The sequence below is a fragment of the Oncorhynchus gorbuscha genome, linkage group LG25, assembly GCF_021184085.1.
Source record: "Oncorhynchus gorbuscha isolate QuinsamMale2020 ecotype Even-year linkage group LG25, OgorEven_v1.0, whole genome shotgun sequence".
Lineage (NCBI taxonomy): Eukaryota > Metazoa > Chordata > Actinopteri > Salmoniformes > Salmonidae > Oncorhynchus > Oncorhynchus gorbuscha.
The window spans coordinates 28,589,464-28,614,659 of record NC_060197.1 but is presented as its reverse complement, the minus strand read 5'-3'; the positions used below and the strand labels follow the sequence as shown (position 1 = coordinate 28,614,659).

The 25,196-nt window shown below is 49.6% G+C and overlaps 1 protein-coding gene across 2 annotated transcripts in view; it reads left to right on the top strand.

The window, feature by feature from the left end:
- The window catches only part of dnah2 (dynein, axonemal, heavy chain 2), a 253,765-nt gene that overhangs the window by 43,494 nt on the left and 185,075 nt on the right, over window positions 1-25,196 (top strand). For both annotated transcript variants that reach the window (XM_046327988.1, XM_046327989.1), the window contains exons 10-15: window positions 6,918-7,005; window positions 7,862-8,067; window positions 19,105-19,234; window positions 20,223-20,405; window positions 22,844-23,058; window positions 23,434-23,580. In XM_046327988.1, the coding sequence (XP_046183944.1) occupies window positions 6,918-7,005; window positions 7,862-8,067; window positions 19,105-19,234; window positions 20,223-20,405; window positions 22,844-23,058; window positions 23,434-23,580 (969 nt within the window). The remainder of the gene's footprint in view (window positions 1-6,917; window positions 7,006-7,861; window positions 8,068-19,104; window positions 19,235-20,222; window positions 20,406-22,843; window positions 23,059-23,433; window positions 23,581-25,196) is intronic.

The following is a 25,196-nucleotide window of genomic DNA, read 5'->3' as shown; positions in this document are numbered from 1 at the left end:
AATTAGGCGTCACTCTAAAGCGGGAAGGTGGAATAAACGAGTCAGGAGTAGGTTTTCTGATTGAACATGGTTCTCTATTGAGGGTATTTTGTCAACAAAAACATTAACATAATCAATGAAAAATCTTCCAAGGAAAAAACACATCTTCTTCTCCAGATGAAACAAGAACACAATAGGATAATCTTTAAACTACAACAAACATAAATCACGGGTTTGTCACCATCTTCGTGGTTCTTTCAGCACAGCTTCTCTCTCTCGGTGGCCATCTTCCAGAGATAGTTTTTCCCTCCCTCTGCTGGTTCCATTCTCTCTTTTATAGGGGAAGGAGAGTATCTCATTAGTACCGTCAGCTGTGCTTAATTGACTCTGGTTACCTGGTCTCCCATGCTTTGTTGGGCTACTATCCATGAGCCCAGCCTGCCCTCTAGTGGTCCTTCCACATACCTTCCCCCCCAGGACCGAACCGGAGGGTCGGGCGCCAGACGCACCGTCTTGGTCGCGTCGGGACAGCGCGTCTGCATTCCCGTTCCTCGATCCGGCCCTGTGGATGACATGGAAAGAGAACGGCTGTAAAGACAAAAACCATCTGGCTATTCTGTTGTTATTGTTTCTCTTACCAGCCATCCACGTGAGGGGCGCATGGTCAGTAACTAATGCAAACCTCCGACCCAGTAGGTAGTACCGGAGATAATCGAGGGCCCACTTGATGGCTAAGGCCTCTTTCTCTACGGTCGCATACCTCTGTTCCCGATCGCTGAGTTTCCTACTAATGAAGAGAATCGGCTTCTCTGCTTCACCTTCACCCTGAGCTAGTACGGCCCCGAGCCCTGTATCCGAGGCGTCGACCTGCACAATGAACTCTTGTGAGAAGTCCGGAGCCTGTAGAACGGGATCAGAACACAGGCCATCTTTTAACAATTGAAAGGCCTCTTCCGCCTCGTCTTTCCACTCTACCTGGTTTGGCAGGTTTTTCCTGATGAGGTTTGTGAGGGGGTTGGCAATGGTTGCATATCCCGGGATAAAACGGCGATAATATCCTGTTATCCCTAAGAAGGCCCGAACGTCTCGCTTGGTCCGGGGTCGAGGCCAGTCACGAATTGCCCTGGTCTTTTCTGCCTGCGGGCGTATTTTCCCATTCCCCACGGTATACCCCAGGCAGCATTTATTTGGATTGGCTGTCAACCCTGTGGCTTCCAAACTCACGAGCACCGCCCGTAATCGCAGGAGGTGACTATCCCAGTCCTCGCTGTGGATGACCACATCGTCTATGTACGCCACTGCATACTCTTGATGGGGCCGTAGAATGGCATCCATGAGGCGTTGGAAGGTTGCAGCGGCTCCGTGCAGTCCGAAGGGCATCCTCACATACTGGAAAAGCCCCTCTGGGGTGGCGAAGGCAGTCTTTGGGCGATCCTCCGGAGCCACCGGCACTTGCCAATATCCCTTCGTCAAATCCAGGGTAGTGATGAACTTGGCCTTTCCTAAGCGCTCCAAGAGTTCATCCACTCGGGGCATGGGGTACGCATCGAATGTAGAGATGGCATTCACGCCCCTAAAGTCGTTGCAGAGTCTCATACTACCATCGGCTTTGGGGACCAGGACTATGGGACTGGACCACTCGCTCGTCGAGGGCTCGATCACGCCCATCCTCAACATCTCCCTCACCTCTTTCTTAGCGATGACTCGGCGAGCCTCAGGAATCCTGTAAGGGCGGATATGCACTTTCTTGCCGGGTTCAGTGTGGATATGGTGGAACAGGACATCTGTTTGTCCTGGGAATGGAGAGAATATTCGACCAAAGTTCATAATCAGCTTGTCTAGCTGTCTTGACTGCTCCGGTAGGAGAGTTTGGCCACGGCGCACCTGTGGTAGAGCCTCTTTTTTCTTTGCCCTCCAGGGCCATCAAAGCCACCTCCTCCTCTCGTCCATGGTACATCTTCAGCAGGTTTATGTGATAGAGTTGGACCTTCTTCCTCCTGTCAGGTTGCTTGATGAGGTAATTGACCGGTGAGACCCTTTTCATTACCTCGTAGGGCCCCCTCCACTGCGCCAGCAAGCGATGTTCGGCCGTGGGCACAAGCACCATCACTTTCTCTCCCACGGTGAACTCACGGGGTCGCAGATTTATCATAGGCCCGGCCTTGGGTCCTTTGGGCCTTCTCCATATGCTCCTTGACTATGGGCCACACTGCTGACAGGCGGTCTCTCATCAGGGTAACGTGTTCTATTGTGGATCGAAAGGGGCATGGTTGGGTCTCCCAGGTCTCCTTGGCTAAGTCGAGGATTCCTCGACAGGGTCTGCCATAGAGCAATTCAAACGGCGAGAATCCAGTGGATGCCTGAGGTACTTCTCGCAGGGCAAACATTAAGTGTGGGAGAAGCATGTCCCAGTTTTTCCCGTCTCGGGACACCACTCTTCTCAACATGCTTTTAATTGCTTTGTTCAAGCGTTCACACAACCCATCTGTTTGAGGGTGGAATATGCTTGTACGTATCTGTTGAACCTGATATAACCGACACAAGTCCTTCATCAACCGGGACATGAACGGGGTTCCTTGATCGGTTAAGATCGTCTTGGGAAGGCCAACACGAGAGAACATCAGGAATAATTCCTTGGCAATTCCCTTTGACGACATGTTACGCAGGGGTATGGCCTCCGGGAACTTGGTAGCATAATCTATAACCACTAGGATGTACTCGTGTCCTCTGGCGGATTTTGGGAGGGGTCCTACGAGGTCCATAGCTATGCGTTCAAAGGGAGTCTCTATGATGGGGAGAGGAATCAAAGGGTTACGTAGGTGTGGCCCTGGGGCTGTACGTTGACATTGATCACACGTCTTACAATACCTGGCCACATCTCGGGTGACACGGGCCAATAGAATCTCTGCATGATTCTGTCAATAGTCTTGTCTCGTGCCAGGTGTCCTCCTAGGACGTGGGAATGGGCTAACTGTAGAACTGTATCCCTGTATGGTCTAGGCACCATTAGTAATTCCTGGTTTTCCCCCCTTCGTCGTACGACCCAGTATAAGAGACCCCGCCTGATTGCATAGTAAGGAAGAGGGGGCTCACCTGATCCGTCGACGTTCCTCCCGTCGATCACCTTCACCTTCCTCATGGCCTCCCTTAGGTCTGGGTCTCTATGCTGCGAGGTGCCGAACTGTCCTTTTAATTTCTGGGGCAGGTCAACCTCAGTAGAGGGATGTGGAGGTTGTTCCACATCCCCATCAGGGGAGACCGAGGAGAATCCCTTCCAGGTTCCCTCCTCGGATGGAGCTTCAAATATATCCCTTAGTGCCTGGTTGCTCCTTCCTTCCTGCGTTGTGTATAACCCTTCACAGGTGTCTTAATCGGTGGTTTCCTGGAATATCTGTCGTAAACGTTGGGTCGCTATTTCTTCCTCTGCAGTAGAGGACGAGGACGCGGCTACGTCTCCTTGTAGTACTACTACCTCGGGCTTGGAGATTCTCTTCTTTCCTGTCCCCCTTCTTCCCGTGCATAACGTCATCTGCCGAAGCTCCTTATATAGGGGACAGTCTCTCCCGATCAATAATGGCACCTTCAGCTGGGGCACTTTCCCTGCCCTGACTGTACACCTTCCTTTTGGAGTGAGAATAGGCAGATTCACAGTGGGGTAATAGTGGGTGTCTCCATGGATACAGGATACGGCTACTTTGTCTGGTAGCAGTGTTGCGGAGGTCACCATCCGCTCCTCTACTAACGTAACCATACTTCCCGAGTCGAGAATAGCTACCACATCTTGTCCTTCAACTCGCACCGGAATCTCTGAGGCTGGGGCTATCTCTGCTAACCAACAGTGTTGATCCTGCCCCCTCAAAACGGGATGTGTGGGGGTAGGCAGTGACGACTCTGTGACCATGGGCTCATCCTTCCTAGGACATTGTGGGGCATAATGGTTGGGAGACTGACACTTATAACACCGACCCGGCTGTGTGGTGGCTGACTTCTCCCACCTCCGGGGGGGGCTTGGATGTTTCGGTGGCGGACACGCCGGGGTGAGTCATGGTACGGGATTGGACGACTCCTTCCGTTCCTCCTTGTCACTTTTTAACAACTCCCCTGTAGACCGATATGTTTCCACCGCCTGGGCTATTTCGTCGGCTGACAACGGGTTGGCTTGCCCCACAACCCTTTTTAAGTCACTGGGTAATTCTCTCAATATCTTGTCCACTACGAGAGTCTCTATCACATGTCCTACTCCCTTTCCAGGTTCTAGCCACTGTTTTGTCAGTCGTATTAAGGCGAAGATCTGGGCACGGACGGGTTGATCAGCTGTATAGGTCCATTGATGGAACTTTACAGCCCTATCTCTGGCAGTCAGCTGGTACCGGGACAGGATCTCGGTTTTTAGTCGCCCATAGTCCGCAGCTTCGCGGGAATCCAGGTCAAAATAGGCTTCCTGAGCCACCCCGGTCAAAAGAGGAGCTAATGCGCTAGCCCATTCTGTGGGCGGCCACTCTTCCAAGGTGGCCGTCCTTTCGAAGGTCATGAGGAAGGCCTCAATATCATCCTCCTTGGAGAGACGAGGTAAGATGGCGTGAGCAGCCACTCTTGGCCTAACTCTAGGTTCTTCTTGTCGACTCAGCTGTTGTTGCAGGAGTTCTATGGTTGTCTGCTGTGCCGTGATCAATTGTTGTAGTAGGGCGTTATCCATCGTTCTTGAATGGTTCCTCCGGGTCTTCTGGAAGAATATTAATTTACTCACTTATCCTTGTGTCACTCGTCCACCTAATACCTGCATCCTCCACCAATGTGAGCGTACCAAGTAATTAGGCGTCACTCTAAAGCGGGAAGGTGGAATAATCGAGTCAGGAGTAGGTTTTTCTGATTGAACATGGTTCTCTATTGAGGGTATTTTGTCAACAAAAACATTAACATAATCAATGAAAAATCTTCCAAGGAAAAAAACACATCTTCTTCTCCAGATGAAACAAGAACACAATAGGATAATCTTTAAACTACAACAAACATAAATCACGGGTTTGTCACCATCTTCGTGGTTCTTTCAGCACAGCTTCTCTCTCTCGGTGGCCATCTTCCAGAGATAGTTTTTCCCTCCCTCTGCTGGTTCCATTCTCTCTTTTATAGGGGAAGGAGAGTATCTCATTAGTACCGTCAGCTGTGCTTAATTTACTCTGGTTACCTGGTCTCCCATGCTTTGTTGGGCTACTATCCATGAGCCCAGCCTGCCCTCTAGTGGTCCTTCCACACATGAGTCTTCAATATTCCCAGGTAAGAAGTTTTAGGTTGTAGTTATTATAGGAATTATATGACTATTTCTCTCTATACCATTTGTATTTCATATACCTTTGACTATTGGATGTTCTTATAGGCACTATAGTATTGCCAGCCTAATCTCAGGAGTTGATAGGCTTGAAGTCATAAACAGCGCTGTGCTTCAAGCATTACGAAGAGCTGCTGGCAAACGCAGGAAAGTGCTGTTTGAATGAATGCTTACGAGCCTGCTGCTGCCTACCACCGCTCAGTCAGACTGCTCTATCAAATATCAAATCATATAGTTAATTATAATATAATAAACACACAGAAAAATTAGCCTTAGGTCATTAATATGGTCAAATCCACAAACTATCATTTCGAAAACAAAACGTTTATTCTTTCAGTGAAATACGGAGCCGTTCCCTATTTAATCGAACGTGTGGCATCCCTAAGTCTAAATATTTCTGTTACATTGCACAACCTTCAATGTTATGGCATAATTCTGTAAAATTCTTGCAAATTAATTATGGTCTTTGTTAGGAAGAATTGGTCTTCATACTGTTCGCAACGAGCCAGGCGGCCCAAACTGTTGCATATACTCTGACTCTGCTTGCACTGAACGCAAGAGAAGTGACACAATTTACCTAGTTAATATTGCCTGCTAATATGAATTGCTTTTAACTAAATATGCAGGTTTAAAAAATATACTTGTGTATTGATTTTAAGAAAGACATTGATGTTTATGGTTAGGTAAATTGGTGCAATGATTGTGATTTGTTCGCGAATGTGCTTGTGTTAAATCATCACCATTTTGGCGAAGTAGGCTGTGATTCGATGATAAATTAACAGGCATCACATTGATTATATGCAACGCAGGACAAGCTAGTTAAACTAGTAATATTTACATTTACATTTAAGTCATTTAGCAGACGCTCTTATCAACCTTGTGTAGTTAACTAGTGATTATGTTAAGATTGATTGTTTTTTATAAGACCTTGGCTCCTTGCTGCACTCGCGTAACAGGTAGTCAGCCTGCCACGCAGTCTCCTCGTGGATTGCAATGTAATCGGCCATAATTGGCGTCCAAAAATGCCGATTACCGATTGTCATGAGAACCTGGCCATCGGCCATGCCGATTTATCGGTCGACCTCTAGTGTGTACCTCTCTGCAACTTCTACTCCCCCCAGTCGCTTCCCTCGGCCTCCGCCCCCCTGAACCGGGTCCCATTTTCCCTCCATAACAGAAACCCTAAATGTTTGTGTTTCAAAAGCTGCGCTAGAGATGACCTTTCCATCAGGAGAAAAGTGAAGTGTGAAAAGCAATCCCACTTCCAACCCCACTGCCATACAGAAGTTTGGAAGAGTGAAATTATGCCAATGACAGATCATTTCTGGCCTTATCCCTTACCCCTATGGATCGGAGTTCACTGTTTCTATTGCTTTTGTTTATGTCATTCTCTGTCGGCTGTGGAGATGGAGAGAGAGGCCGTGAGTGAAGCTTGTGGACTGTTTGAAAGATTGAAAGGCCGCTTAACTTTCTGTGGCTTTCTCTCACTATTTCTTTCCTTTTGTTTCACTCCCCCTCTCCCCCACTCGCTCTCTCTCTGTCTCCTTCTCTTTCTCTCTCTCTCTCACTCTCTCTCTCTCTCTCTCTCTCTCCTCTTTCTCTCTCTTTCTAGGTACTCTTCTAAAGGCTGGGTCCTGGACCAGACCAGCATCTTTGCATTGGTCGATGCCTTTATACAGAGGTGCAAAGACCTGCTGGAGGTGAGGTCTCTCTCTCTCTCTCTCTCTCTCTCTCTCTCTCTCACACACACACACACACACACACACACACACACACACACACACACACACACACACACACACACACACACACACACACACACACACACACACACACACACACACACACACACACACACACGCACACGCACACCACCCAGGTACCCACGCACACACACACACACACACACACACACACACACACACACACACACACACACACACACACACACACACACACACACACACACACACACACACACACACACACACACACACACACACACACACACACACACACACATACATGAATCATGCGTCAGAGCTCCATGGTCATAACAACACATACACTCACAAAAGAAACCACTAATGAACACACACACACAACGTGGCAAGGTTAAAATAAATGTAAATATTCACACACTGCCATCAACTTTATCTCACCTCTTCTTAATTCTCCACAATCACTTCCCCATTCGTGTCTCACACTCTTGAATACACCTTTTTCTGTGTTGCACTGTATTTTGTCTCACCATCACCATCACGCTCCTCTATTTGTCCTTCTCCTACCATGTCCCTGTCACACTGACAGTGTTACTGCACTGCTCCCTCCCTCCCTCCCTCCCTCCCTCCCTCCCTCCCTCCCTCCCTCCCCCCTCCTCCCTCCCTCCCTCCCTCCCTCCCTCCCTCCCTCCCTATGCTGATACTGTCACACTGTGCTGTCATTCTGCTGATCCATGTGCGTGTGCTCGCATGTGTGTACGTGCATGTTTGTGTGTTCCAACGCGGGTGCGTGTGTGATCTGTCTCCGCCGGCCTCTGACCCTCTCCCCTCCCAGGTGTGTGACTGCCAGCAGCAGTTTGCCAGGCGGGAGGAGGGCGAGCAGATACCCCTGCCCTGCTTCGCCGGACGCCAGGGGGCGGAGGTGACCCGCAGCCTGCTGGAGATGGAGTCCACGTTCGGACGCAGCCTGCTGATCCTCCAACACGTCCGCAAGGGCATCCTGGACGTAAAGAACACCTCCTGGCACGATGACTACAACAGGTACCGTCTGTCAGAACACCTCCTGGCACGACGACTACAACAGGTACCGTCTGTTAGAACACCTCCTGGCACGATGACTACAACAGGTACCGTCTGTCAGAACACCTCCTGGCACGACGACTACAACAGGTACCGTCTGTTAGAACACCTCCTGGCACGATGACTACAACAGGTACCGTCTGTCAGAACACCTCCTGGCACGATGACTACAACAGGTACCGTCTGTCAGAACACCTCCTGGCACGATGACTACAACAGGTATCGTTTGTCCGTCTGTCTGTCAGAACACCTCCTGGCACGACGACTACAACAGGTATCGTTTGTCCGTCTGTCTGTCAGAACACCTCCTGGCACGACGACTACAACAGGTATCGTTTGTCCGTCTGTCTGTCAGAACACCTCCTGGCACGATGACTACAACAGGTATCGTTTGTCCGTCTGTCTGTCAGAACACCTCCTGGCACGACGACTACAACAGGTATCGTTTGTCCGTCTGTCTGTCAGAATACCTCCTGGCACGACGACTACAACAGGTATCGTTTGTCCGTCTGTCTGTCAGAATACCTCCTGGCACGACGACTACAACAGGTATCGTTTGTCCGTCTGTCTGTCCGAATACCTCCTGGCACGATGACTACAACAGGTATCGTTTGTCCGTCTGTCTGTCAGAATACCTCCTGGCACGACGACTACAACAGGTATCGTTTGTCCGTCTGTCTGTCAGAACACCTCCTGGCACGACGACTACAACAGGTATCGTTTGTCCGTCTGTCTGTCAGAATACCTCCTGGCACGATGACTACAACAGGTATCGTTTGTCCGTCTGTCTGTCAGAACACCTCCTGGCACGACGACTACAACAGGTATCGTTTGTCCGTCTGTCTGTCAGAACACCTCCTGGCACGACGACTACAACAGGTATCGTTTGTCCGTCTGTCTGTCAGAACACCTCCTGGCACGACGACTACAACAGGTATCGTTTGTCCGTCTGTCTGTCAGAACACCTCCTGGCACGACGACTACAACAGGTACCGTCTGTCTGTCCGTCTGTCAGAACACCTCCTAGCACGACGACTACAACAGGTATCGTTTGTCCGTCTGTCTGTCAGAACACCTCCTAGCACGACGACTGCAACAGGTATCGTTTGACCGTCTGTCTGTCAGAACACCTCCTGGCACGACGACTACAACAGGTATCGTTTGTCCGTCTGTCTGTCAGAACACCTCCTGGCACGACGACTACAACAGGTATCGTTTGTCCGTCTGTCTGTCAGAACACCTCCTGGCACGACGACTACAACAGGTATCGTTTGTCCGTCTGTCTGTCAGAACACCTCCTGGCACGACGACTACAACAGGTATCGTTTGTCCGTCTGTCTGTCAGAATACCTCCTGGCACGATGACTACAACAGGTACCGTCTGTCAGAACACCTCCTGGCACGATGACTACAACAGGTATCGTTTGTCCGTCTGTCTGTCAGAACACCTCCTGGCACGACGACTACAACAGGTATCGTTTGTCCGTCTGTCTGTCAGAACACCTCCTGGCACGACGACTACAACAGGTATCGTTTGTCCGTCTGTCTGTCAGAACACCTCCTGGCACCACGACTACAACAGGTATCGTTTGTCCGTCTGTCTGTCAGAACACCTCCTGGCACGACGACTACAACAGGTACCGTCTGTCTGTCCGTCTGTCAGAACACCTCCTAGCACGACGACTACAACAGGTATCGTTTGTCCGTCTGTCTGTCAGAACACCTCCTAGCACGACGACTGCAACAGGTATCGTTTGACCGTCTGTCTGTCAGAACACCTCCTGGCACGACGACTACAACAGGTATCGTTTGTCCGTCTGTCTGTCAGAACACCTCCTGGCACGACGAATACAACAGGTACCGTCTGTCTGTCCGTCTGTCAGAACACCTCCTGGCACGACGACTACAACAGGTACCGTCTGTCTGTCCGTCTGTCAGAACACCTCCTGGCACGATGACTACAACAGGTACCGTCTATCAGAACACCTCCTGGCACGACGACTACAACAGGTATATCGTTTGTCCGTCTGTCTGTCAGAACACCTCCTGGCACGACGACTACAACAGGTACCGTCTGTCCATCTGTCTGTCAGAACACCTCCTGGCACGACGACTACAACAGGTACCGTCTGTCAGAACACCTCCTGGCACGACGACTACAACAGGTACCGTCTGTCTGTCCGTCTGTCAGAACACCTCCTGGCACGACGACTACAACATGTACCGTCTATCAGAACACCTCCTGGCACGACGACTACAACAGGTACCGTCTGTCAGAACACCTCCTGGCACGATGACTACAACAGGTACCATCTGTCAGAACACCTCCTGGCACGACGACTACAACAGGTACCGTCTGTCAGAACACCTCCTGGCACGATGACTACAACAGGTACCATCTGTCTGTCTGTTAGAACACCTCCTGGCACGATGACTACAACATGTACCATCTGTCTGTCTGTTAGAACACCTCCTGGCACGATGACTACAACAGGTACCATCTGTCTGTCTGTTAGAACACCTCCTGGCACGATGACTACAACAGGTACCGTCTGTCAGAACACCTCCCTGCACGACGACTACAACAGGTACCATCTGTCTGTCTGTCTGTCAGAACACCTCCTAGCACGACGACTACAACAGCTACCGTCTGTCAGAACACCTCCTGGCACGACGACTACAACAGGTACCGTCTGTCCATCTGTCTGTCAGATCACCTCCTGGCACGACGACTACAACAGGTACCATCTGCCTGTCTGTCAGAACACCTCCTGGCACGACGACTACAACAGGTACCATCTGTCTGTCTGTCAGAACACCTCCTGGCACGACGACTACAACAGGTACCGTCTGTCTGTCTGTCAGAATACCTCCTGGCACGATGACTACAACAGGTACCGTCTGTTAGAACACCTCCTGGCACGACGACTACAACAGGTACCATCTGTCTGTCTGTTAGAACACCTCCTGGCACGACGACTACAACAGGTACCGTCTGTCAGAACACCTCCTGGCACGACGACTACAACAGGTACCGTCTGTCAGAACACCTCCTGGCACGACGACTACAACAGGTACCGTCTGTGTCATGCAGGTGAAAGAGGACCCAAAAGCGACTTGGCGAAAACAGTCTTTAATCCAGTAAAGTAAATACAAACAAAAAACACAACTTTCACTCGAAATGACGAGGACAAACTGGAGACTCGATCTTGAACAGCAGGTGAACAGCAGGTTGCCTCGGGAAGGCACTTGAACCAGACAGACTCAGACACCTGCTCACCACGCAGCATCTGAGGAAAACACGACACGACAGGGCGATACACAAACACAGCACGGTGAATTCTAGACAAGGAACCGACAGGACAGGAACGGAACACAAAGGAAGAAATAGGGACTCTAATCAGGGGAAAGGATCGGGAACAGGTGTGGGAAGACTAAATGATTGATTAGGGGAATAGGAACAGCTGGGAGCAGGAACGGAACGATAGAGAGAAGAGAGAGCGAGAGAGTGAGAGAGGAGGGGGAGAGAGAGGGATAGAAAGAGGGAAAGAACCTAATAAGACCAGCAGAGGGAAACGAATAGAATGGGAAGCACAGGGACAAGACAAGATAATAAATGACAAAACATGACAGTACCCCCCACTCACCGAGCGCCTCCTGGCGCACTCGAGGAGGAATCCTGGCGGCAACGGAGGAAATCATCAATGAGTGAACGGTCCAGCACGTCCCGAGACGGAACCCAACTCCTCTCCTCAGGACCGTAACCCTCCCAATCCACTAAGTATTGGTGACCCCGTCCCCGAGAACGCATGTCCATGATCTTATGTACCTTGTAAATAGGTGCGCTCTCGACAAGGACGGGAGGGGGAGGGAAGACGAACGGGGGTGCGAAGAAAGGGCTTAACACAGGAGACATGGAAGACAGGATGGACGCGACGAAGATGTCGCGGAAGAAGCAGTCGCACAGCGACAGGATTGACGACCTGGGAGACACGGAACGGACCAATGAACCGCGGAGTCAACTTACGAGAAGCTGTCGTAAGAGGAAGGTTGCGAGTGGAAAGCCACACTCTCTGGCCGCAACAATACCTTGGACTCTTAATCCTGCGTTTATTGGCGGCTCTCACAGTCTGTGCCCTGTAACGGCAAAGTGCAGACCTCACCCTCCTCCAGGTGCGCTCACAACGTTGGACAAACGCTTGAGCGGAGGGAACGCTGGACTCGGCAAGCTGGGATGAGAACAGAGGAGGCTGGTAACCCAGACTACTCTGAAACGGAGATAACCCGGTAGCAGACGAAGGAAGCGAATTGTGAGCGTATTCTGCCCAGGGGAGCTGTTCTGCCCAAGACGCAGGGTTTCTGAAAGAAAGGCTGCGTAGTATGCGACCAATCGTCTGATTGGCCCTCTCTGCTTGACCGTTAGACTGGGGATGAAACCCGGAAGAGAGACTGACGGACGCACCAATCAAACGACAGAACTCCCTCCAAAACTGTGACGTGAATTGTCTAGTGACGTCAGGAGTAACGAGGATAGGAGCGGACGTAAAACGTTCTTTTAGAAGATCAAAAGCTCCCTGGGCGGAACCGGACCACTTAAAACACGTCTTGACAGAAGTAAGAGTTGTGAGAGGGGCAGCAACTTGACCGAAATTACGAATGAAACGCCGATAGAAATTAGCGAAACCTAAAAAGCGCTGCAACTCGACACGTGACCTTGGAACGGGCCAATCACTGACAGCTTGGACCTTAGCGGAATCCATCTGAATGCCTTCCGCGGAAATAACGGAACCGAGAAAAGTAACGGAGGAGACATGAAAAGAGCACTTCTCAGACTTTACGTAGAGACAATTCTCTAAAAGGCGCTGTAGAACACGTCGAACGTGCTGAACATGAATCTCGAGTGACGGAGAAAAAATCAGGATATCGTCAAGATAGACAAAAACAAAGATGTTCAGCATGTCTCTCAGAACATCATTAACTAATGCCTGAAAAACAGCTGGCGCATTGGCGAGACCAAACGGCAGAACCCGGTACTCAAAATGCCCTAACGGAGTGTTAAACGCCGTTTTCCACTCGTCCCCCTCTCTGATGCGCACGAGATGGTAAGCGTTACGAAGGTCCAACTTAGTAAAGCACCTGGCTCCCTGCAGAATCTCGAAGGCTGATGACATAAGGGGAAGCGGATAACGATTCTTAACCGTTATGTCATTCAGCCCTCGATAATCCACGCAGGGGCGCAGAGTACCGTCCTTCTTCTTAACAAAAAGAACCCCGCCCGGCCGGAGAGGAAGAAGGCACTATGGTACCGGCGTCAAGAGACACAGACAAATAATCCTCGAGAGCCTTACGTTCGGGAGCCGACAGAGAGTATAGTCTACCCCGAGGAGGAGTGGTCCCCGGAAGGAGATCAATACTACAATCATACGACCGGTGAGGAGGAAGGGAGTTGGCTCGGGACCGACTGAAGACCGTGCGCAGATCATGATATTCCTCCGGCACTCCTGTCAAATCGCCAGGTTCCTCCTGAGAAGTAGGGACAGAAGAAACGGGAGGGATGGCAGACATTAAACACTTCACATGACAAGAAACGTTCCAGGATAGGATAGAATTACTAGACCAATTAATAGAAGGATTATGACATACTAGCCAGGGATGACCCAAAACAACAGGTGTAAACGGTGAACGAAAAATCAAAAAAGAAATAGTCTCACTGTGGTTACCAGATACTGTGAGGGTTAAAGGTAGTGTCTCAAATCTGATACTGGGAAGATGACTACCATCTAAGGCGAACATGGGCGTAGGCTTCTCTAACTCTCTGAAAGGAATGTCATGTTTCCGAACCCATGCTTCGTCCATGAAACAACCCTCAGCCCCAGAGTCTATCAAGGCACTACATGTAGCACCCGAACCGGTCCAGCGTAGATGGACCGACAAAGTAGTACAGGATCTTGATGGAGAGACTTGAGTAGTTGCGCTCACCTGTAGCCCTCCGCTTACAGATGAGCTCTGGCTTTTACTGGACATGAATTAACAAAATGTCCAGCAACTCCGCAATAGAGGCACAGGCGGTTGGTGATCCTCCGTTCCCTCTCCTTAGTCGAGATGCGAATCCCTCCCAGCTGCATGGGCTCAGACTCTGAGCCAGAGGAGGGAGATGGTTGCGATGCGGAGCAGGGAAACACCGTTGATGCGAGCTCTCTTCCACGAGCCCGGTGACGAAGATCTACCCGTCGTTCTATGCGGATGGCGAGAGCAATCAAAGAGTCCACATCTGAAGGAACCTCCCGGGAGAGAATCTCATCCTTAACCACTGCGTGGAGTCCCTCCAGAAAACGAGCGAGCAGCGCCGGCTCGTTCCACTCACTAGAGGCAGCAAGAGTGCGAAACTCAATAGAATAATCCGTTATGGACCGTTCACCTTGGCATAAGGAAGCCAGGGCCCTAGAAGCCTCCCTACCAAAAACTGAACGGTCAAAAACCCGAATCATCTCCTCTTTAAAGTTCTGGAACTTGTTAGAGCAATCAGCCCTTGCCTCCCAGATAGCTGTGCCCCATTCTCGAGCCCGGCCAGTAAGGAGTGAAATGACGTAAGCAACCCGAGCTCTCTCTCTAGAGTATGTGTTGGGTTGGAGAGAGAACACAATCTCACACTGCGTGAGAAAGGAGCGGCACTCAGTGGGCTGCCCGGAGTAGCAAGGTGGGTTATTAACCCTAGGTTCTGGAGGCTCGGCAGGCCAGGAAGTAACAGGTGGCACGAGACGTAGACTCTGGAACTGTTCAGAGAGGTCGGAAACCTGAGCGGCCAGGTTCTCCACGGCATGGCGAGCAGCAGACAATTCCTGCTCGTGTCTGCCGAGCATGGCTCCTTGGATCTCGACGGCAGTGTAACGAGCGACTTGGCGAAAACAGAGTCTTTAATCCAGTAAAGTAAATACAAACAAAAAACACAACTTTCACTCGAAATGACGAGGACAAACTGGAGACTCGATCTTGAACAGCAGGTGAACAGCAGGTTGCCTCGGGAAGGCACTTGAACCAGACAGACTCAGACACCTGCTCACCACGCAGCATCTGAGGAAAACACGACACGACAGGGCGATACACAAACACAGCACGGTGAATTCTAGACAAGGAACCGACAGGACAGGAACGGAACACAAAGGAAGAAATAGGGACTCTAATCAGGGGAAAGGATCGGGAACAGGTGTGGGAAGACTAAATGATTGATTAGGGGAATAGGAACAGCTGGGAGCAGGAAAGGAACGATAGAGAGAAGAGAGAGCGAGAGAGTGAGAGAGGGAGGGGGAGAGAGAGGGATAGAAAGAGGGAAAGAACCTAATAAGACCAGCAGAGGGAAACGAATAGAATGGGAAGCACAGGGACAAGACAAGATAATAAATGACAAAACATGACAGTCTGTCTGTCCGTCTGTCAGAACACCTCCTGGCACGACGACTACAACATGTACCGTCTATCAGAACACCTCCTGGCACGATGACTACAACAGGTACCATCTGTCAGAACACCTCCTGGCACGACGACTACAACAGGTACCGTCTGTCAGAACACCTCCTGGCACGATGACTACAACAGGTACCATCTGTCAGAACACCTCCTGGCACGATGACTACAACAGGTACCGTCTGTCAGAACACCTCCTGGCACGATGACTACAACAGGTACCATCTGTCTGTCTGTTAGAACACCTCCTGGCACGATGACTACAACATGTACCATCTGTCTGTCTGTTAGAACACCTCCTGGCACGATGACTACAACAGGTACCGTCTGTCAGAACACCTCCCTGCACGACGACTACAACAGGTACCATCTGTCTGTCAGAACACCTCCTAGCACGACGACTACAACAGCTACCGTCTGTCAGAACACCTCCTGGCACGACGACTACAACAGGTACCGTCTGTCCATCTGTCTGTCAGATCACCTCCTGGCACGACGACTACAACAGGTACCATCTGCCTGTCTGTCAGAACACCTCCTGGCACGACGACTACAACAGGTACCATCTGTCTGTCTGTCAGAACACCTCCTGGCACGACGACTACAACAGGTACCGTCTGTCTGTCTGTCAGAATACCTCCTGGCACGATGACTACAACAGGTACCGTCTGTTAGAACACCTCCTGGCACGACGACTACAACAGGTACCATCTGTCTGTCTGTTAGAACACCTCCTGGCACGACGACTACAACAGGTACCGTCTGTCAGAACACCTCCTGGCACGACGACTACAACAGGTACCCCGTCTGTCCGTCCGTCTGTCTGTCAGAACACCTCCTGGCACGACGACTACAACAGGTACCGTCTGTCCGTCCGTCCGTCTCGTCTGTCTGTCTGTCAGAGCACCTCCTGGCACGACGACTACAACAGGTACCGTCTGTCCGTCCGTCTGTCTGTCAGAACACCTCCTGGCACGACGACTACAACAGGTACCGTCTGTCCGTCCGTCCGTCTGTCTGTCAGAACACCTGGCAAGACGACTACAACAGGTACCGTCTGTCTGTCTGGACATCTGTCTGTCCGTCCATCCTGGCATGACGACTACAACAGGCATGTCTGCCTGGAGTGGATTGAGGTCACACTGCTGACCTGTCTGTCTGAATACTAGGTCGTGTTCATTTGGCACCAAACTGAAGAAAACGGACTATCCTAAATGCAAATGAAAAAATGTCTACAATGAATAGGACCCTATCAATGCTCTATGCTGACGTTTTTTACAAGAAGCACATGTGCTCCTCAGTTGAATGAAATATTTGAGGTATTAATGATCAGAATTGCCAGCAATTACAAAATACAGGGGTTAGGAGCACCAGAAGTATATTTTTTTAACGATTAAAATATAGCCTGTTTTTTCTACCACTATCATCTGTGGTTACCTGGTTGTAAGCAAATGCTGTAACATGACTGAACAAGGATAGCGGCTCGCGAGATGGTTTATAAATGTCAAATGTAATGTGGGTCCTAACATTTGAACGTTTGGGCTAGAAACAAGACATTTTCTCTGCAGTAATGGTGCAACGGTCACAAATCTGCACTCTGTGAATTATCTATGGCACTCAGAGGCTGCGGAAAAGCAAAGTAATAATTACAACAATTATTATCTGGGTTATTTAGGAGCATATGGGACCAAAATGGTTGCAAGTGTTATAGCAGCGTCTGTCACTAGAAGATATGTAGACATACTGCATGTCTGTTTATATACTGTTTCGATCTACTAGGATCCCTGTTTACTGCAAATGCAGTATGCATTTTGAGAACATGTAACTTAATTGTTTGAAACCTGAACATTTTAGCACATATTATGAGGCATGTTTTACCTTGCTTCAAAGTAGCCTAGCCAAAATCCCACCATATTCGTGGAGGCAATTTATTTGATAAAGACTTCCACATGCCAATTAAACCAGTAGCCTATTTCGGTCATGTTCTATTGGTTTCTTTCATTGTCCAGCAGCCAAAGGCATAATCCTAGTCATATTAGCAACCCATGCTAGTTGTTGCATCTTTAGATCTCCCCTAACAACCCATGCTAGTTGTTGCATCTTTAGATCTCCCCTAACAACCCATGCTAGTTGTTGCATCTTTAGATCTCCCCTAACAACCTATGCTAGTTGTTGCATCTTTAGATCTCCCCTAACAACCCATGCTAGTTGTTGCATCTTTAGATCTCCCCTAACAACCCATGCTAGTTGTTGCATCTTTAGATCTCCCCTAACAACCCATGCTAGTTGTTGCATCTTTAGATCTCCCCTAACAACCTATGCTAGTTGTTGCATCTTTAGATCTCCCCTAACAACCCATGCTAGTTGTTGCATCTTTAGATCTCCCCTAACAACCCATGCTAGTTGTTGCATCTTTAGATCTCCCCTAACAACCCATGCTAGTTGTTGCATCTTTAGATCTCCCCCCTCTTTCTAAATTTCTACCGGATATTTTCATCTCGGTCACATGAAACCGCTAGCATGACAACAGTGTTTTCCCGATAATTGCATTATGGAATGAACATTCGCACACAACCTACTGCCTTGTGCGAATTGCTGTTCTTATAATGTGAATAAATAAGTTAGTAATAGTCAATTATCCATTTTCCTAAAGGAAACTCTGGCCTATACACTAATAGCTGTGTCTGCTTTCCACACACTAATTCCAAACTTGATGGTGTAGGAGTTCGATCAATGCTGTCCAGACCCGGGACAGTACCCACCAACACCTCTCTGACACAGCATTAATACATCGTTAGTATGTGTCTGACTGTCTTTTAGATGAATGACCCGGGCTGCGGTGACTACGATACGTCTCAAATGACGCCCTATGCCCTACATAGGGTGCACTACTTTTTTGACACAAAGCTCAAATGTGGTGCACTATATACGGGATAGGGTGCCATTTGGGACACAAGCCTATCTATGAGCGAAGAGGCCCCTATGGGCCGGGCCTATACAGGGTTGTACAGCCAACGCCCCTTCTTGTCATTCAGAGTTCCGGTGACGGCAGCCTATTGGACTCCTCATCTGAATAACATGATTAGAGAAGGGGGAGGTGGGGGAGGAGGAGGAGGTGAGGGAGTGTGTGTGTGGATCCTCAGGGGACTATCCACCCCTCCATACCCCTGCGCCAGGGCAGCGGGGGTGTTGGGAACAGGGGCTGGCCAGGGGGCTGGTGTGTGTTTGATGTGGATGATGGATGGGGGTCGCTGGAGGTCGTGGGGTCATAATGTTGTTGCCAAGACAGCTGGGCTTGTGTCAGGGGAAGCTGTTTCATAGCCACTCAGCACATTACTATTGGTCCAATCAATACTAGCCTACACCCTGTGGTGTGGGTGTGTGTGTCGGGGTGTGTGTGAGAGAGAGTTTTCGCTTACATGTGTGAGAAACGGTTTGAACCATGTGTTGTGTGGGTCACCATTTCACCCAATCATCAATCATTTGTGCCTGTACATGTTTTAATGTGTGTGTGCTCGTGTGTGTGCATTTTGGTAGGTTCCGTGCGGGAGTGAAGGACCTGGAGGTGATGATGCAGAACCTGATCAGCACGGCGTTTGAGACGGTCAACACCGTGGAGGAGGGCGTTCAGCTGCTAGACGTCTTCCAGCACCTGTCTGCCCGCGAGGTACACGACACACACACACACACACACACACACACACACACACACACACACACACACACACACACACACACACACACACACACACACACACACACACACACACACACACACACACACACACACACACACACACACACACACACACCTGCATTCATATGCCAATTTACTTCCACACACACAACACTCCTTTCATTAACCACACTGTAAAACCGTTGTCACTTTATATGACTCCATCTTTTTGTTACGATACGGCTGGCCAGCACAGACGTCTATTTCTTTCTCCTAAATGGACCATGCAGCATCGGGAGCACCATGCAGCATCTATCACTCTAATACTTGGGGAATAGCATTTTTCAACAATAGCAAGGCCTCTGTAGATTATTCATCCTCTGGTGCTTTTTAAAGCTTAGGGTGTGTGTGCATGAGTGGTAAAGGACTTTCTCACGCTCAAACTGCTTTATGTACTATCTGGGAGCCATTTCATAACAGAGATAAACACTGTCGAGTAAATGTACTCTGTCTCTGTGTCTCTCTCCCTCTCTCTCTCCCTCTCCCTCTCTCCCTCCCTCTCTCCCTCTCCCTCTGCCTCTCCCTCTGCCTCCCCACCCTCTCTTGCTCTCTCTCTCCCCCCTCCCTCCTCTTCTCTCTCTCTCTCTCTCTCTCTCTCTCTCTCTCTCTCTCTCTCTCTCTCTCTCTCTCTCTCTCTCTCTCTCTCTCTCTCTCTCTCTCCCCCTCTCCCTCCCCTCCCTCTCTTGCTCTCTCTCTCCTCCTCTCTCTCACTCTCTCTCTCCCTCTCTCTCTCTCTCTCTCTCCCTCCCTCTCTTGCTCTCTCTCTCTCCCCCTCCCTCCTCCTCTCTCTCTCTCCCTCTCTCTCTCTCTCTCTCTCTCTCCCTCCCTCTCTTGCTCTCTCTCTCTCCCTCTCTCTCTTTCTCTCTCCCTCCCTCTCTTGCTCTCTCTCTCTCCCCCCTCCCTCCCCCTCTCTCTCCAGGCCATCAAGAGGACCATAGACAGGAAGACGGTCGATGTCTATGGTCTTTTTAATAAGGAACTCAACCTGGTCAACAAGGAGCTGAGTAAAAAGGTGTTCCACACCCCTGCCCACATGCCCCTCCACGCTGGACAGGCCCACTGGGCTAGAGCCCTGCGGCGACGCATAGAGAGACCCATGGAGGTGAGAGAAGGGGTAGGGCCAGAGGCTACACATGGTTACAGTCTACACCGTCATTGAGAAGGGGTGATCATTAAGATATTTGTTTTATTCAACTTCATTTGAACTTTGAGGCCATAGGTCAAACCTAGCTTTAGGACTTTTGGAAGGGAAAGGTGTCACATTCAATGAGAGTGAGAGGGAGGTTACATTGGAAGGACGCCTACTGTGTCGGTAAACCCACAGAGAAGAGATACTGTAAAGGGGAGACAGGGGTTATAGCAGGCCAAAGTACTGTATAGTGGAGACAGGGGTTATAGCAGGCCAAAGTACTGTATAGTGGAGACAGGGGTTATAGCAGGCCAAAGTACTGTATAGTGGAGACAGAGGTTATAGCAGGCCAAAGTAATGTATAGTGGAGACAGGGGTTATAGCAGGCCAAAGTACTGTATAGTGGAGACAGGGGTTATAGCAGGCCAAAGTACTGTATAGTGGAGACAGGGGTTATAGCAGGCCAAAGTACTGTATAGTGGAGACAGGGGTTATAGCAGGCCAAAGTACTGTATAGTGGAGACAGGGGTTATAGCAGGCCAAAGTACTGTATATGGGAGACAGGGGTTATAGCAGGCTAAAGTCCTGTATAGGGGAGACAGGGGTTATAGCAGGCCAAAGTACTGTATAGTGGAGACAGGGGTTATAGCAGGCCAAAGTACTGTATAGTGGAGACAGGGGTTATAGCAGGCCAAAGTACTGTATAAGGGAGACAGGGGTTGTAGCAGGCCAAAGTACTGTATAGTGGAGACAGGGGCTATAGCAGGCCAAAGTACTGTATATTGGAGACAGGGGTTATAGCAGGCCAAAGTACTGTATAGTGGAGACAGGGGCTATAGCAGGCCAAAGTACTGTATAGTGGAGACAGGGGTTATAGCAGGCCAAAGTACTGTATAAGGGAGACAGGGGTTATAGCAGGCCAAAGTACTGTATAAGGGAGACAGGGGTTATAGCAGGCCAAAGTACTGTATAAGGGAGACAGGGGTTATAGCAGGCCAAAGTACTGTATAAGGGAGACAGGGGTTATAGCAGGCCAAAGTACTGTATAAGGGAGACAGGGGTTATAGCAGGCCAAAGTACTGTATAAGGGAGACAGGGGTTATAGCAGGCCAAAGTACTGTATAGTGGAGACAGGGGTTATAGCAGGCCAAAGTACTGTATAGTGGAGACAGGGGTTATAGCAGGCCAAAGTACTGTATATGGGAGACAGGGGTTATAGCAGGCTAAAGTCCTGTATAGGGGAGACAGGGGTTATAGCAGGCCAAAGTACTGTATAGTGGAGACAGGGGTTATAGCAGGCCAAAGTACTGTATAGTGGAGACAGGGGTTATAGCAGGCCAAAGTACTGTATAAGGGAGACAGGGGTTGTAGCAGGCCAAAGTACTGTATAGTGGAGACAGGGGCTATAGCAGGCCAAAGTACTGTATATTGGAGACAGGGGTTATAGCAGGCCAAAGTACTGTATAGTGGAGACAGGGGCTATAGCAGGCCAAAGTACTGTATAGTGGAGACAGGGGTTATAGCAGGCCAAAGTACTGTATAAGGGAGACAGGGGTTATAGCAGGCCAAAGTACTGTATAAGGGAGACAGGGGTTATAGCAGGCCAAAGTACTGTATAAGGGAGACAGGGGTTATAGCAGGCCAAAGTACTGTATAAGGGAGACAGGGGTTATAGCAGGCCAAAGTACTGTATAAGGGAGACAGGGGTTATAGCAGGCCAAAGTACTGTATAAGGGAGACAGGGGTTATAAGCAGGCCAAAGCCATCCTCAGACATATGGAGATGAACCTTAATGAAGCAAGGCTCCAGTACTCTGTAGTACTCTATGGGGAGAATCAGCCAGTTAGGGGTTGGAGCAGGCCTATCATGGCAGAGGGCCAGTCCATTGAGTCCAGGGCCCAGATTCATAAAGCATCTTAGAGTAGGAGTCCTACCGATCTATGATCAGGTCCTCCCAGACTGTCCATGTAATTATCTGAAAGGCCAAACTGATCCCAGATCAGATGGATAGGGGCCTTGGCATCTGTGTGTTTTAAACACAGCTGTGTCTGCCTGGTCTCTTTGCTTACGCAGAGCATATGGCTGGAAGGAACGGCTATCTGGTGAAATGCATCTTTCCGGATACATTAGGCACCATAGAACAAGGGAGAACGTTCATTCTACACAGATAGGAATATAATAAGCTCTCGGTTTTGATCAAACATTTCTCCATCGGTTAAGTGGTTGTGAGCGTTCAAGGATACAGAATATTACAACAGAAACACTTAGCAACAAGCATCCTGTTAACGTTGGAGACCCTTCCGTCTGAGGTCGGTTTTTTGATACAAGTTGCTGTCTGCCTTTCTTAGCTCGTCTGTATGGCCCGTTGCTCCTTTTTTAAAACTCTTGTTGAATGACCCTGTGTGTGGTAGGTGGTACAGTGTGCCCACTTCCTGCCCCACATCGGCAGTGGAGAGGAGGTGCGTCTGGCGTACAGCCAGCTGGTCCAGACCCTGGATGAGTTGGTCCGGAGGGTCTTCTCTGAGTGGAGTCAGTCTCTGGACCGACAGAGTCTCAAGAGGCTGAACCAGCCACTCATGATGCGCTGCAAGGAGAAACAGGGCATGCTGGACATCAACTTCGACAAGTGGGTTCATACCGGAGGACACACACACACACACACACACACACACACACACACACACACACACACACACACACACACACACACACACACACACACACACACACACACACACACACACACACACACACACACTTGGAAGATGGAGGAGACTGATTATGTTAGGAGAGTTTTCGCCAACGCAGACAGGCGGTTAGAGGACACGTTACAGCACACGCGGATATTCTCAGGCTCACGCACCCTACAGACATAAAGACGCACACCGGGGTCTCTCACTCCCCCCGACACAAACACCTTCTGTATCAGACCTCTGGCATGATGCCGCAGCATCCGTCCTCTGCCAGACTGTGAACACTCCCTGTCCTTGGTTGTGTGTAGGAACATGCTGAAGATGTTCAATGAGATCCACTACTGGGAGCGTCTGCTGTTCGAGATCCCCCACTACGTCTCTGACGTCTACCAGAGGAGAGAGGAGCTCCGCAGCATGAGGGAGAGTGTGCTGCTGGTGGTACGAGACTACAACCGGTACAGACACACACACACACACACACACACACACACACACACACACACACACACACACACACACACACACACACACACACACACACACACACACACACACACACACACACACACACACACACACACACACACACACACACATGCACGTAGACACACTCGCAAGCGCACACACACATGCACTTAGATACATACTCACACACATATGCACGTAGACACACACACACACATGCACGTAGACACACACACGCGCAAGCGCACACACGTGCACGTAGATACACACACATATATGCACGTAGACACACACGTGCACGTAGATACACACACACACACACACATGCACGTAGATACATACACACACACACACACATGTGCGGAGATACACGCAGGCAGGCACACACATAGATGTACGCAGACAGGTACGAACACACACATGCATACACGCGCTGTCACGTTCTGGCCATAGTTCTTTTGTGTTTTCCTTGTTTTAGTGTTGGTCAGGACGTGAGCTGGGTGGGCATTCTATGTTGTGTGTCTAGTTTGTCCGTTTCTATGTTTGGCCTGATATGGTTCTCAATCAGAGGCAGGTGTTAGTCATTGTCTCTGATTGGGAACCATATTTAGGTAGTCTGTTTTGTGTTGGGTTTTGTGGGTGGTTGTTTCCTGTCTTTGTGTTCTCTGCACCAGATAGGACTGTTTCCTGTCTTTGTGTTCTCTGTACCAGATAGGACTGTTTCCTGTCTTTGTGTTCTCTGCACCAGATAGGACTGTTTCCTGTCTTTGTGTTCTCTGCACCAGATAGGACTGTTTCCTGTCTTTGTGTTCTCTGTACCAGATAGGACTGTTTCCTGTCTTTGTGTTCTCTGCACCAGATAGGACTGTTTCCTGTCTTTGTGTTCTCTGTACCAGATAGGACTGTTTCCTGTCTTTGTGTTCTCTGCACCAGATAGGACTGTTTCCTGTCTTTGTGTTCTCTGTACCAGATAGGACTGTTTCCTGTCTTTGTGTTCTCTGCACCAGATAGGACTGTTTCCTGTCTTTGTGTTCTCTGTACCAGATAGGACTGTTTCCTGTCTTTGTGTTCTCTGCACCAGATAGGACTGTTTCCTGTCTTTGTGTTCTCTGCACCAGATAGGACTGTTTCCTGTCTTTGTGTTCTCTGCACCAGATAGGACTGTTTCCTGTCTTTGTGTTCTCTGCACCAGATAGGACTGTTTCCTGTCTTTGTGTTCTCTGTACCAGATAGGACTGTTTCCTGTCTTTGTGTTCTCTGCACCAGATAGGACTGTTTCCTGTCTTTGTGTTCTCTGCACCAGATAGAACTGTTTCCTGTCTTTGTGTTCTCTGCACCAGATAGGACTGTTTCCTGTCTTTGTGTTCTCTGCACCAGATAGGACTGTTTCCTGTCTTTGTGTTCTCTGTACCAGATAGGACTGTTTCCTGTCTTTGTGTTCTCTGTACCAGATAGGACTGTTTCCTGTCTTTGTGTTCTCTGCACCAGATAGGACTGTTTCCTGTCTTTGTGTTCTCTGCACCAGATAGGACTGTTTCCTGTCTTTGTGTTCTGTTTCCTGTCTTTGTGTTCTCTGTACCAGATAGGACTGTTTCCTGTCTTTGTG